We start from the raw sequence: 15,997 nt of genomic DNA, 5'->3' as shown, positions 1-15,997 counted from the left end.
CAGTCCCCCAGTACAGCTGCTACTGGGAAGGAGTTGGAGTGGGATACTTGATTGAAAAGCCACTTTTAAGAATAGAAGTTCAAAATCAACAAATAATGCTTCCCATAGACATATCAAAGGTGCTCAAAATATTCATGAAACTGTGCCATAGAAACTGCCTGTCCTCTCTCACCCATCTCCTCCCCATGCCAGTGCTCTCTAGTTTTGAATTTGAAACAAGGTAACACTACCTGTGGCCCCTTTGTCAATTTGGATGCAGTTGCCTGAACCTATCCCACCTGATTGGGCTGGCAACACTGAAGAGCAGCTTTTCTGTCTCGTGAGGTGGAGGCAGAGACAGCATTTGGCCTTTTTGGCAGATGTTCCTCTTCCCACCCAACATTGCTGGGTTTATTTATAAAATGTGTAGACCACTTTCTAGATCTTACAATAAAATCTTCCTGGATGAGCAGGAAAGTTGAAAGATAAGAGTTGGAGGAATGAGAGAAGAGAATTTGAGTGCTGGGGGTGATGAAAAAGAGAGAAAAGAAGAAATGGAGGGCTAAGAGAGGACAATCATGAGATGGAGAAGCAGAGGAGCTGAAAAGAGATCACTGGAGAAACAGGAGCGAGGAGATGAAGGGTTAAGAGGTGGCAATGGAAGTGAGAGATAGGAAAGGTGGATTGACGTGAGGATGGTGGAATGGAGATACAATAAAAATGAAAGATGCAGGGAAAGATTTATTTTGCGGAGCAGCAGGCAAGATTTGAAGAAGGGTGATAAAGGGAAGAGATACATAGGCATGCCCCCTCTTTCTCATACACACAGGCTCACACACACATACATGCTCCCTCTCTCTTACGCAAAGGTTCTCACACACACACACGCTCCTTCTCTCATATGCATAGGCTATCACACACACACAAGTTCTCTTTCTCTCCCCCCCCCCCCCCATGCTCTCTGATGGATCTCTTCTTCAGCTGCCATGAGATGGCAGCTGAAGATGGGGTCCATGGTGGACTCAACAGGCCTTCTTCGGGATCCAACAGCTGCCAAAAGAGACTAGGGGCATGGGCCTCCTTGTGCACTAGGTTAATGACATCCCTGTTCTGCCTCCTTATGCATGTGGCCTGAGAGCACAGACCTACTTCTTCTTTCTGGTGTGTGGGGCCCCATGTATCCTTCCTCAAGAATGTGGGACATTTTCTTCTGGGCCTGTTTCTGCAGCAAGACCTGGTGTTTTCCAATATTGGCCCTGAAAACCGTCAATTCTTTTACTTCTTCTCAGCTTGGAGAAGAGATGACTGAGGGGGGATTTGATAGAGGTGTTTAAAATCATGAGAGGTCTAGAACAGGTAGATGTGAATCGGTTATTTACTCTTTCGGATAATAGAAAGACTAGGGGGCACTCCATGAAGTTAGCATGTGGCACATTTAAAACTAATCGGAGAAAGTTCTTTTTCACTCAACGCACAATTAAACTCTGGAATTTGTTGCCAGGGGATGTGGTTAGTGCAATTAGTGTAGCTGTGTTTAAAAAAGGATTGGATAAGTTCTTGGAGGAGAAGTCCATTACCTGATATTAATTAAGTTGAATTAGAAAACAGCCACTGTTATTACTAGCAACAGTAACATGAATAGACTTAGTTTTTGGGTACTTGCCAGGTTCTTATAGCCTGGATTGGCCACTGTTGGAAACAGGATGCTGGGATTGATGGACCCTTGGTCTGACCCAGTATGGCATGTTCTTATGTTCTTACCTGTGGCAGAAATAAAATACACAAAAAGGCCCCTGGGTACTTCCTACAGCCTGGTGCCTAGGGGTTTTGGTGCCACCCCTCTCCCTTCAGCATGCCGCTGATCAAGACACAAGCCCCTCTACTTTTAGAGTTAAAAGATGCAGCAAAATCCTGGCTCACCCAATTCTTCCTCAGTTTGCCATCTTCTCCCCTGGTCATAAGTGTCTCTTAAAGAAATATAATGTGTGCATTTTGTTTTTTTGCAGAACTGCAAGAATCTAGTGTGCTTTACCAGGGTGGAAATGCCTCTAATATTTAAAGACAACATTTTAACCTTGGAACACATTACATCCAAAAATACAAATGTACCAAGCAAATGGCATATCATTTACAGTCGAACTCAACTCAATAACCATGCAAAAGTACCTAAGAAAGTACTGTTGTACTCACACATAACTCCCTATAACACAGATTGTGCCTAATTGTATTAGAATAAATCCCAACTAACCGTAAACCAGAAGCAACTGGTGAAACTCACTTACAAAATAATAACAAACCTGCACGACTTAGAGTTACCTGTGCAAACCCAAAACATACCCTGATGCCACAAACAAATAATGGCTAAAAAATCCCTAAAATCTGTTGCAGAGAAAAACCTAGAGCCAGAACAACAATAAAGACTCCTCTCTCTATACCACCCCCATCCCCACACAGCAACATAGCCCAATGAGTACAGCATATATAGAAAACAGTCAAAAGCCTGATTGTGGGCGCATTTCAGGGAAACCCACCCTCTGAGAATCAGCATTCTGGACCGTACACCTCACCTTTCCCAGAATTTATGCATAATAAAAAAAAGAAAAATATCAAACAGAAAAAAATACAGCACATATAAAAATAACAAAAATAATTTGAATAGCAAAGCATGCCATAGTGCATATAGACACACCAAACCCCCCCTCCCCACAATCTTCTATCAAAGAAAACGCAGTCCAATGGCAAACAGTCCATAAAAAGAAAAAAAGAAATGCCAAAATCATAAATCTGATTAAAAGCTCATCACTCTCCCAAAAAAGGAAACTATTTAAACTTTGTACTTGAAGTTCATATCTTCAGCAAAAGCAAAACTGATGTGCAGATAACATCCCCAAACAAATGCTGTATGGACTATTCTGGACTCTGAAGAGAAAAAAAGCAAGAAGTTCTGGCTAGACATTTACCATAGACCCAAAACATTCAGTCCAAAAAACACAAAGAAAATTCCCAGAATAATAAAAACAAAAAATAAAACCTGTTTTGATGAAGCAAAAGGAGACTAGGTTTCATCAAACAACTGCAGTGTTGTAATACCTCCAAGTACCAACTTAGCAGTAGCCTTGTTCCACCAGCTGAAAAATAAATTGTCTGATCAGACACAGATGCACCCAGATAGTTGGTAATATATTTATTCACTTTGTCAGGGGAAGTAAATAAAACTGTTTTATCGTCTGTGAGGATCCGTTGCCAAGTGCTCCTCCAGCCTGTGGGTGGCACTGCAAGCCACTGGAACTGTATCTCTTAGTCCTTTCAATTCTGTGCTCCTCACTTCCCCCCAGTAGCCATTTTATTTCCTGTATAGGCCTGTACTTATACTAAGGAAGTCTCAGCAGTCAGTTGCCAGAGACTGGTCCTACCTTTCGGCCCTCGTACTCTGGTTCCGCTTCTATTTCCAGAAGACTTCAATTTTTGTCAGCTTCTACATCTAGAGCTCCTGTTCTCCTTCCTGGCCTCCTGGATTTATGGTTAGTTCCTGCTCATCTTGTATCCAGCCTCTCGTTTCTTGTCTGTGTTGAGGCTACCCTCGTTTCTCATGCCTCACTGGCCACCAGCAGCAGAGGGTTCAACCCGAAGGGAAGGTGGCTGGCCTAGCTGGAAGTCCATCTACCAGTGTTGGCTGGGATTCAACTTCTCTGGGACTAGGCCACTCACTTCTGGGGTAACCCATAGACTACAAACGATTCACTGTTCTGCTCAAGATACCCATACCACGTCCCCCTTTCTATCTAGCTTAATAACCAACTAGCTATGAGACTCAGGCCTCTACTCCTTCATGACTCAACTCCTAGAATCCCTTCCCCCTTTCCTTAGTCTCTTGCCATCCGCTCCAACACTTGCACCCACCTGGCACCACACTATCTGCCTCAGGAAGTACAGACTGAACTAATCCCATGAAACAAAACAACTAACGTATAGCTGGAAGCAGCCCTCACCCGTAAGTACTTCTTCAATTAACTCTTTCATGAAAGGTGGTCCCTCTCTACACAAAGGCCTACTCTCCTCCATAATATGCCTCAATAGAACCCCACTCCCTATACAGGTTTCAAAGGGCAGAAGAAACCCTTTACCACTGAAACAGTACTACATCAGAAACCTCCTTCCTATCACCCTACACCAGTGGGAAGATTCTAAGCATGCGCAAAGTCCTCTCTCCTCAGTCGGCATGCAACAAATTTCACCACATCACCAATCTTAATGAAGAATTCAATCTCCACCTCCTCTGCCTCATCAAGCCATGGATAGATGATGGGAACACTGTCTCCCTTGCCCAACTCTGCTCACCTGGTAATCTAATATATCACATTGCCCATTCCTTCGGTCAGGGAGGAGGGGTTGCCATCATATATTGAGACACCCTGTTACTTGTTTTAGCTGCCACTCTACAAACAGGCAAATCTGACTACCTGGTACTAAATTTCCAAGGCAACAAAGGTTCAAAAATTGCCCTGATTTATTGACCATCTTATACCCACCTCAACTCCTTTCTTAAATTATTGGAGTTCATCTGCAACTTGACCACAAAGTGCCAAGATATCAATTCTAGGAAACCTCAACTACCATGCCAAGAATACCCCCAATGACATTGCATCCATCTTCTCTCACAATTTATCAAGGTCCCCATCCACAAATATGGTAACGCTCTATACCTTACATTTCACTCTACAAACATTAATATTGACATCACTGCTATAACAGTGGACTCTGTTTCATGGTCCAATCACTTCCTTGTCTAAAACATTATCCCAATACAAAAAATAAACCTATTACCCCCACTCCCATCAAAAACAACCCTCAAGGAACCTATCATCTATTACAAATGACAACTTACTACAACTTCTCAACATACTTGAACTCAGTCTTCCTCAGATTCACCTGAGACCCTGATCCAATGCTGGAATAACAAATTTAATTTAGCACTCAACACTTTTGCTCTGTTCAAATCTAAACCCATTAGGCATCTTAGAAACTGCCCATGGTTCTATGAGTGTTTTCTCTTACTCAAGCAGCAATCCCGCCAGCTGGAACATGATTGGTGAAAACACAAAACAGACTCCAACCTTTGCAACTGTAAGGACTATGCTAAGAAATACAAAACAGCCATTCGACAAGCCAAAAAAAGAATATTTCACCAAACAGCTCAAGCTCTCCATGAATCACTCAAGCAAATTGAACTTGTTCAGAAGTTCTTTAAACCCATCTCTCACTCCATCCACCTCTAGTCCCACCATTGTTCTCACTACAGAGGACTTAACTCTTTTCTTTACCGAACAAATCCCAGTGATACGCTCCTCCATTAACACCTCATCATCCTCTGCATCATCCATTTCCCCTCCCCTCCATCTCTACCTCAGCATGAAATTCCCAACTCCCATTGTCAAAGCCACACTGTTGGACTTCTATGATCCCCAATGAAGTGGAAGACATTCTCCAGCGTATCAGTCAGTCCAAAAACCCACTGGACCCTATTCCCCCAAGATTCATTGGTAGTCTAAAACTTATTCTAGCTCCATGGCTTTCTGATATAATTAATAGAATATTATCATACGGAATCCTACCTAACACACCGATAGAGGTGGTATGCCAAACTATCCTGAAAAAAACAACCTCTGACCCCAACATCCTGGATTATTATTGTCCAGTTTCCAGCCTCCCCTTCTTGTCAAAACTAGTAGAAAAAGTGGTCTATCATCAACTACTTGACTTCCCTGAAGAGAGCAACATACTACATTCTCACCAATTGGGCTTCAGGTCAGGTCTGTCCTCTTAGACATCACAAATGGGATTCACCTTAACGCAGACCATGGGGGCAACTCAATCTTATCTTACTCGATATATCCATGGCCTTCGATACAGTTGATCACAATCTTCTGATCCAGCACCTGGGAAACATTGGCATTGCAGGCACCGTCCTCAGATGTTTCAAATCTTTTCTGTCAAACAGAACTCAAGCTGTTTTTGGGCATACAAATCTTCTGCTTCCAAGATTCTCACTAGTGGTGGGCCACAAGGCTCTGTTCTTTCCCAGATTCTTTTTAATATCTATGTTCATCTAATTTGCAACCTGATTCAAAGCTTCAACATAAAATGCCACTTGTACGCTGATGAAATCCAATTTATCATCAACATAGGATCCAACCAAGCTACCCCTATGTTCAAGCTCAACAATTGGCTCTCGGCAATAGCATAATGGCTTTCTAGTCATAAACTTAAACTTAACCTTGACAAATCAGAACTCCTCTGGTTGAGCGAATTGGCCACCCTCTACTTGTTCTACCTTCCCTTCCAGGAACTCTTCTCCATTCCAAAGAAACAGTTCATAGCCTAGGGGTCCAACTGGAACTTAATCTATCAATGACCCTTTACATCATCAAAGTTGTTAGAGCTTGCTTCATGCATCTCCACCATATCCGGCAACCATGCAATTGCTTTGATCAGCATATTCTGGCCTCTGTCATTCACCCTCTGATCATTAGTTGCTTAGACTTTGCAACTCCCTATTAAATAGGATCTACAAGATACATTTGAAATGGTTGCAACTCATACAAAGCACAGCAGCCAGACTCCTGGTAGGTGCCAAATCTTCAAACCACATTATACTCATCCTTTACAATCCTCTCTGGCTTCCTATGAAATCCAGGGTAAAATTCAAAATCCTGTTTCACCCACAAATTTATGTAAAAACAGATCCCAGAGTTATTGCTTGCCTCTTCTTACTCCCTACATCCCAGCAAGAAAGCTCCGGTCCTGACAGAAGACCCTTCTTGCCTCTCCTTCTCTGAGATTCACAAAACTAACCTACACGAGAAAGAAGGCCTTCTGCTGTTTTGCCCCCATACTCTGGAGCATGGTTATGCTTCCCATCTGACTTGAATTATGCTACCTCACTTTCAGTAAGAAAGCACAGGCATGGCTATTTGACCAGGCCTTCTCCCAGTTTGCTTGATAAACTGACCTAAACCCACCACCATGAACATACCATGTAGGGCAACTAAAGCTGTTAGAATCTGATATAGAACTGTATTTCCGGGCCACTTGTACATACTGCAATCAGTCTGCTTTTTTACTTAACTATGTGCCATTGCCCTCATCGCTCGGCTGGAGGTCTATAGTGCTATGTTGGTCTGTTTCTATTTTTGGCCTGCACTATATGGTAAATTATATTAGTTCTGGTTCTGTCTGTCAAAGCTCGATTTATAATTTTTGCCAAGTTAAATTAATTATTCTGTACTGTTGGTCATGCTCGAATGTATGCTCTGTTATTGACCTGTTAAAACTATTCTAATTTATTGTAATTCACTTTAAATCCAGCCCGATGAAAGCAGGAATATCAAATGTTTGGAAATAAATAAGTAAATTAAAAAAATTCTTAACCTGGCCAGATACACCATTGAATATGCAATTCCCCACTGCCTAAATTGGCATTTGACTTCCAAAAAACTTTGACACTAACTCTATACAAGTAATGAAAATTCCTGAATGATGAAAATTCTTTCTTTAGTAAGTCAAGTCTTTTTCATTCAAGCAGCAGCCATGATGCGCTATCAGTGAAGAAATGCAAGTGAACCATTAGCACCCTTGGCCTCCCATTTTTATCTGGCATAGGAGCAAGAACTTTGTGCTGTCATGGACCTCAAGGCCTAGAAGATCAGACAGCCATGTTGACACAAATCCAATTGTGTCACACCCCTCAGATCATTCCAAGCGGCCTATTATCTGCATATGGTTATGATGGCTTTGATTTTCCAAAGCAGGGACGTCATCCTGCTTGTCTTCCACAGCCTTAACTTTCTGCTCTAAAACATCTATTTTACTCCCATAAGATGTCAGAGTACTCTCAAGCTTGCAAGTTTTCAGATCCAATGAGGTAAGTTTTTCTTCTTGATTGCAAATTGATGCCACTAGTTGCATGATTAATTGGGAGTTGATACTTCTAGTAATCTTATTAGAAAACTGATCCAGATACCATTTAAGTAGATCTGCAGTTTCAGGCAGTGAAACAGGCAAAGTCCTCTTCCTCCGAAGAAGAATCTCCACTCAGATCTGTTTATCGGTAGCTTTTTTATCTGTAGATTCCTATAATTTAACAACTTTGCCTGACCACATCTGGGGAATAGAACATTTGGGGAATTCTTTCAGCATGGTAATCTCAACTTTCAGCCAGTATTAAATAAAAGAAACAAATATTAAAACGGGATCAGACTGGAGCTGAGCTGACACACTATCTCCTCAGAGTATCATGTGACTCTTGGAAACAGGGAGGTCCATATCCAGCCACTATGTGGCTCGGCAAGGTAGCCAGATAAACCTATCTGGCTAACTTAGCCCATATATATTCTGTAACATAAAAACACTGCTGAATATATCCAGCTATCCTAACGTTTATCCAGCTAACTTTCGGTCAGGTCTAAGGGATGACCAGACTTAACTGTATAACTTATTCAGTTAATTCTGAATATCCGAGTTATCCAGCTAACTCAGCTCCACCCAGTTATGTCCCCAAAATGCCCCTGATTTATCTGGCCAAATTTTAGCTGTATAAAAAGTTATCTGGCTAGAATTTAGCATGTTAAAAACATGTACAAGCATGTAAAAATTGTGATCCAAGGATCACAGAGTGATCTACTATTTGTGGTTGAAATCTAAATTAAATTGTATAAACAAACATTTGGGGAAGGGAGGACACTCTAAGACATCATGGTTTTATAAGGCTAGTTTCCCTGTAGGAAAACAGGCTAAAACAAATTTGCTAGTTGCATTATTAAGAAATCTTCCACGCTTCTTGCCAAAAGGAAAACAAGCTTGGAATCTGAAACGGTAATACTAATTACCATATAAATTTATGTTTCACATTGAGAAAGTAGTGATTTCCCCATACTATGCCTCTTCTACATGGGCCAACTGTGTTTCCTAATTATGATGTAGTACAATGCATACACTCTGCTTCCTCCTCCTGCTCTTTCCTCAAAGTGCCTCCCTTATCTGTTCTTATAATAATTTTCAAAAAACAGCTCTGAAAATAGGAAAATATTTTTCTTGTGATTAATATGGAAGCTAAGGACTGCTATAACTGAAGCTTGCTATGAAGAACAATCACTGTAAATGCATTTCCCAGGAAGTTACAGATGAAATGTAGTATAGTAATATCACTAATTCTACTCACACAATTTGTAATTCTAAATTCCAAACAGGAACTCCCCCGCTCTTCCAGCCTCCAGTAAATCCCAGCACTGAGATTTATTTTTAAAAAAAGCAGTATATTACTTTGGCAACACATGTAGAATTGTCATGCCGCTAAAATTATCTGAATCTGAAAATTATCCCTTGCTCCTGGAAGCTGCTGTTAGGACGATGCTTACAGTGAGCAGGAGGCTCTTATCAACAGGAGCAGTCAATCCCTGGCTGTTTTCTTCTGTTCTCACTGCTGGGTGAGGGATGTCCGATGACATTTTGATTTGTGAAGCAGCGCCCAGGGACTCTAGGATGTGGCAGACAGAAACTGACTCCAGGGAAAGAGAAAGTATTGGGTGACCCTTGCTCAGAGTCTAGATTTACAAGGATCGAAGAGGGCAGTGAGAGAACAGAGCGGCCCTGTAACCTTTGCTATTCTCAGTCTGAATACAGATTTATTAAGGATTTGTTAAATGGATTGGCTTGTTAAATGATGCTCTTAAAGAAAGAAATCAAACAGACTGTGAGCTCTGAGCAACCTGTGCTGCAACCTTGAAAAGCTGACTGGAAAATTAAACTCAAGTTTTCAGATTAAACAAGCATCACCTGCATTGTTATTGCTGATTTCTTTCAGGTTCTTTGATGAAACTAATGCTATACTTCCAACTAATTTCAAGCCATTTGATCAATCCGATTTTTTTTTTTTATAATTCTCATTGCTAAATTATTTTGGCATGTCTCCTGCTTTTGTCAATACCGATGAGAAGACTACAAATCCCAAAGAGCATAGAAGTGGGGCTCTAAGAAGCGATATCCTGAAAGCAATCAAGCTTCTACAGCTGGCAGCTAAGATATATTCATAACAAGCAGTGTGGTCCATAATAAATGGGTTGACTGGATAGGCTAATTGAGCTTTAATTACCGTCTTCTACAATGTTGCTATATAAAAATAGTCAAAGTGTACTGGATAGCATCCACTTAGTTGGTACCTCTGGGAACTGGTGGTGATTGATCTGCTAATCAATACACATTTTCAAGATCTTTTAACAGTTACCCTTTTCTGTAGCCAAAAAGCTGCTTGCTGTCTTTAAAAGCATTGTACTACTTACTAGGTGTCCATAGGGTAACTGTTTTTAGTTGTTATTTGACTTTGTCTCCCTGATGATTGCACATAGATGTGTTATTGAAAACCTTCAAACTAAATTGCCCAGAGCCAGCAAGTCTGCCCTATAGCTAGGGTCCTTCGTTTTCAGTTTACACTGATTTTCACCCATAAATTCACAGATTTTTCCAAAAGTGACCATCTGTTTAAACTGATTTTAACCCTAATTTTAGGTTGATTAAAGAGCAGCTCCAGAGCTGCAGTCTCAAGGCCTCTAGCAACTGCTGGAAGCCAGTATGGGCCAAAGCACCTGCAACGTTTCAAGTCCCTCCCTCCACCAATGACAGCGCTCATCCACCAGTGTTACTGATAATGGCATTTCAAAGACCTGCTTCTCCCTTCCCCCAAGGCAGCAAGGTGCCTGCTGCTTGGTGCTGCCAATGCAGCATTTGAAACAGGCCATGCCCACCAGAAGCACTTCAGGGCAGGTTCCCTGTCCCTGCACAAAAGCAGAAGTAAAAAGAGCAGGAGCCTCAGTAAGCATGCTACTGAAGGAGAGCAGAGAAACCCGGAGCAATCACTAGTAAGGATGAATGCTGTTGCAAGGCAGTGGGGAGAGGGAGATTCTCAGGGGCATGGGGAGAGATAGGGACATGCTAGGCAGGGGACAGGAGTAGAGGTAGGGATGCTGCTGAGTGGGATAATCTGCTCAATATTGTTTTATTGTTCTGGCTTCTGTCTGCCAAAATAAACTAAGATATTTACCGAGAAAAATTAGTCACATTTTTTCCACTGATTTTCTCCTGTTTTTGTTCTTGATAAATTCCTGTGAAAAAGTTAAAAAAATAAAAACTGAAAAAGAAGGTCCCTACCTACAGCATACACGCATGTGCTATCCTGAAGATAAAGAGGGCCTACACCTAGCCATCAGCTAGGGGGCAGATAGCAGGGATTGTCAGGGCCAAGAGGGAAGAAGCAGCTCCTGGCCTACTTGGGAATAAAGGGGAGGCAGTGGTACACAGCCTCTACACCAGAATAGAGAAACAGCATTGGCATCCAGTCTCATGCAGAAATAAAGAGAAAGCAACAATTCTCAGGTTTGCAGATCACCTTCCCCATGGGAGTGATGAGGCAGTCACTAGAGGTGCTGATCCCTTCTGGAAGGGAAGAGGAGGAGGCAGCAGCAGCTCCCGACCCTGTGTGTTTGAAGAGGTGTCCAAGTATGTGCTCAGTAAATGACTTATACTGATTGAGGAACTTGTACTGCCAAGGATGAGGGTGTTGGGGCAGGGGGGCTTATCCATGGAGAAGAGGTGTGCTTCCAGGAAATTAGGGAGTGGATGCTCATATCTTGAGAAGGGATGTGATGGTAGGAATGGAGGACCCATATTTTGGTGAGGGGCATGTTTCTAAGGAGGAGTATCTCTAGGAAGGGTATAACCCTGGACAATGAGTTAAGGAGAAATAGAACGGATTACAAAGGAAGGGGTAGGAGACAGGAAAGGATGAATAAAAGATATTGGGGAGGGACAGAGAAGAGACGGGAAGCATGGAGAGACTGAAGGACTGTCACTTCTTCAGGGGATGATAAGGACCAACCTGTCTGTCTCGCCTAGACTATAAGCTTACTGAGTAGGGACTTCCTGTTATGTTTTTCTGTACACAGCAGCATACATCTAGTATGCACTATACAAATCATGATAAAATCATCTTGCATAGGGACCTGTTATTGTTGGGAAGGAAGAGTCTGAATGCTATACCATAATGGTACAACAGAATTTCCTTCCTGCAGGCTGACTCAGCTGTAAACAGTGCAGTCAGTGAATGTAGTAGTGGACCCAAGAGGCAGTGTACAAACACCCAGTCCTGGAAGTAGCTATCAGCACAGCTTGCTACCCAGATGAGTTGAGTCACCGCATTCCCTCATCACTACCACTGCTTCAATTTTAAGAGTCTCTGCTACTGCATTGAACTCTCCATTTCCTGCTAAGGGAATTTTGTAAAGAAGCATCAGACTCATAACAGAGGGGGCTCCAAGATGGCGTAGCTCCTTATCTGCCTTGTGTGCATTGCGATCGGACACCACGGGCCCTAGAATGGAGTAGCAGCTGGCAGGAATGCTCCATACACCATTTTCAGAGAAGCAGTTCTCTTTCTGCCTGCCATACTACTTGCATAGACCTCATGGGTGGTCAAGCCCTGGACTGAAACCTGGAGCAAAACTTTTCATCTCACTGCAGAGCTTCCTAATTCACTGCCTGTCATGTGCTCTCTCAGTAGGCTGATCCTAGTTTGGCAAGCATACACAAGAGCCCCTAAGACCACCACTACCCTGATGCGTCTGCTCCTGCCCTTCTACCCTAACCAAAGTCAAGAGGTGACTGCTACCAGGCTACCCTAACTCTACCCAAACTGAGACTGTGAACGTAGGAGGTGAGAGATGATCCTATCCAGGGAAAAAGGATTAAAGCATATCTATGATCTTGCCTACCTAGTTAAATACCTCACCAGCTGCCACTGCTCAGAATGCAAACAGTACAGTGTTTTATTTAGCATGCTGTTTAAAACTGCAGTATACACTTCTCTTTAAACCTCCTGTTCCTCCCTCTCCTTGCACAGATAAAGCAGGCTTGGGCATGTATAAAAAAGAAAAAGGAAAAAGATTTCCTCCAAAAATGGAAACCTGCAAAACTGAGTGACCTCTTGTCGTGAGCCTGTGTGCGAGTCAGAATCTGTGTCCTTACCTCCCTCTTCCATCTGGCCAGCCACTCATCTCTCTTCCTCTTGCTGACGTAATAGGGGTCCCCAGCCTGGAAGGTCAGTCTTTGCAGGGGTCTCTGACGCAGGCTGGTTTCCCAGCCCAACCCTCCGCGCAGCCGGCCTCGACATCCCTGCTCAAAGGCAGTTAGAAAGACAATCAATACACCATGGAACTGCACGGAATCTCTCTTTCTGTCTTTCTTCTAGTTCTTTGGGCGTTGCATTTTTTTGTTTTGTTGGCGTACCGGGGGGGGGGGGGGGGGGGGTTGAGAGGTAGGCAGGGATCTGCGGAAATACAGCAGTCTACCAACTCGATTTTTCCTCAGAGAGATTTAGAACCTGATTCACCAAGGCTTTTCACCCATTCTGTGTCTATGGGGGAGGGGGGGGGGGGAGAAAAAGACATTGAGTGAATCAAGCCCTTGGGGTCTAATTCTGTTTTAATACTCACATCACATAGTGTTCTGAGACTTGTTTACCGTGACCTAGGGATCAAGGTCATTAGACACAGGCTGGTGCAATCCTGGCCTGTTATTAGATCTGTGTGATAATTTCTGAGATTAATATGCTTGCTTTTTTTTCTGTGGGAATAGAAGGCTACAAAACTTTTTCTGTGTAAAGGGAAATTAAAAACCTGGACTGGTGCTATGTCTATGTGATTGAATTCCATTTGCTGCAAGTTGGTTATGTGACTGGAGATCATCAGCGTTAGACTGAGCCAGTCCTGATGGAGTTTTTGCTTTTTTTTTTTTTTTTTAATTCTAATGCTTCTAGTATTTGCAGTCTTGATATACATCAAACTTTGCATGGAACAGGGATGGAATTAACACAAGAAACAGCTCATCCTATTCCTAATAAAAATTACATTTCAGCACATTACTAGATAGCTCCAGGTTAGCAGGGCCAGGCTGGTCTTGCTCTACTTTATCTCCCGGACTTAAAGGTTCCTGTTTTTCTAAGAAAAGCAAGAGTAGACCACCTTAAGTACAATCGAGAAAAACCAGGATTGGCTCAGCCTGATCCTGATGGTCTGGAGCCATCTCAAACATATTTCCTATGTGTGTTACATCAACAGTGCTGCATATTGACTTGTGAAATTTAAAAAATTGCATGCAATAATCATAAATATTAGTGAATCATCAATGCACTTCCACCATATTTTCAAATTTAACTATCAAATTATCCAAAAGGAACAATCTCTGTTGCACAGCAGATGACATAATTCTTTGATATACTGTGCTGGGTTTCATACACTAAATAATATTACCAGCATCTGACAGTTTGTTCCCATCTAGGGATCATGGTTTGTGGTTCAACGGTACATATTCCTTTATATTTTCAACCTTAAAATGCAATTTGATGACTGTGTGGAGATAAGCATTCAGTATTACATGTATAGAATAAGATATGGTTATTCTTTTTAAGGATAACAGAATCTAATAATGAGGGCCACAGGACAGGACAACTCAGTGAGGCTCATTCAGACTGGCCAGGCTTCGTTGCATTACAGGAGATGATCCATTCAGATTCTGAGAGGGAGGAGCAGAACAATGAGGTTCTGAAGAGGAAAAGGCCCTGAAAGAGCAGCTTTCAAGGGAGGCTTCTCTTCCAGCTCATGACTATGAGAGGAACTTGGCTTCAACAGTGATGTAAGCATCAGAGGTGGTGAGAGGGGACAGTTAGAAAAAAAATCTACAGGACAAAATAGGTCTGACAAATACAATCATTTGAGACAGTTACACTGATGAGCTAGATCTGTCAAATGAAGATCCAGGATAACCAGAATTGGTAGCTCTGTCCAAGCCCTTGAAGGCATTTTGAGCCAGTCCTGTCTCTTCAGCTTGGCTTCCATCTGTCAGCAGTGTAGTATCTGCAGTCATGCATACTCTGTTGTAAAAGGCAAGACCACAGGTCACACACACACCACTGGTTAGGAGTGGCAGGATACAAATCAGGACTGGCTCAAAGTGTTCCCGATACCTTGCAGTAAGTTGGCAGCTCTGGAACATCTATGCCACTTACATTACTTCTGTTCTTGCTTTTTAAAACTCACAACTCAAGGCATGTTGAGATGTGAAGACCTGAATTCGTAAAGTAAGTCCCACAATATAGTGAGGCATGAATTTATAAAAAAAAATCTTACTCACCCCCCCCCAAGCAAACAAAAAGAGACCAAAGGCACACAAGACGAGTGACCTGGAGTGAATTGGCTGACACAAGTAGGTTCCCTTAGGACTTTTTATTGTGCTGTGAATATAATTTAAGAAGCCAGGACTGGACATGAAACCTCACTTAGTTCTGGCTGGGTTGGAAATTCTGGTAGATGCTGCTAAGGGAGCGAGGCCACATAATCTGTTGCTGGGTTTTCCCTGTGACTGACCCAAATATAGTAATGCTTAATTTTGAAGAAATACAGTTTTTACCATGCTTTTACCTTTTTATATTTATTATATTATGTTTAAAAAATCTGACTGTTATCTTTAGACTTCCTACAGTAGACATACTGCTGCAGATGACAGGAAAAGGGGTTGAAGTGCTACACAATAGGCATCTTAATTTTTTCCTTCGTACTACACGATGGGAGAGAAGATGTTCATCATTCTACCTTCTCTCTTGCAATACGCTATTACCTCAAACCTATTATCTGTACCCAGACAACGGCTATGTACCGAAAGGGCGGTTCTGTGCAGTCCCTGGTAGTTTCACTGCCATTCCATTGGATTCTAGTACTTGTATCTCAATTTTCTTAATTCACCAACACAATTAGAGGACCATGATGCACTAGGAAAGTAGCTGAAAGAGTCAGGATGACCAGAATTGTCCTGGTGTAGATTAGAAAGTACACAAGATTCCTAGTGATAAGGTGCAGAGGATGTTGGTGCTTATTTAAGATTTTCTGCAATAAAAGTTGCTTTGTAAAAACCTTATACA

The 15,997-nt window shown here is 42.2% G+C and overlaps 1 protein-coding gene across 1 annotated transcript in view; it reads right to left on the bottom strand.

Moving 5' to 3' along the window:
* Positions 1–15,997, bottom strand: part of LOC115088641 (DNA (cytosine-5)-methyltransferase 3A-like) — a 636,171-nt gene that overhangs the window by 135,184 nt on the left and 484,990 nt on the right. Inside the window, exon 6 of the mRNA XM_029596904.1 lies at positions 13,051–13,197. Within this exon, the coding sequence (XP_029452764.1) occupies positions 13,051–13,197 (147 nt within the window). The remainder of the gene's footprint in view (positions 1–13,050; positions 13,198–15,997) is intronic.

The sequence above is a fragment of the Rhinatrema bivittatum genome, chromosome 3 (assembly GCF_901001135.1).
Source record: "Rhinatrema bivittatum chromosome 3, aRhiBiv1.1, whole genome shotgun sequence".
Taxonomy (NCBI): domain Eukaryota; kingdom Metazoa; phylum Chordata; class Amphibia; order Gymnophiona; family Rhinatrematidae; genus Rhinatrema; species Rhinatrema bivittatum.
This window is presented reverse-complemented; position numbering and strand designations above follow the sequence as displayed.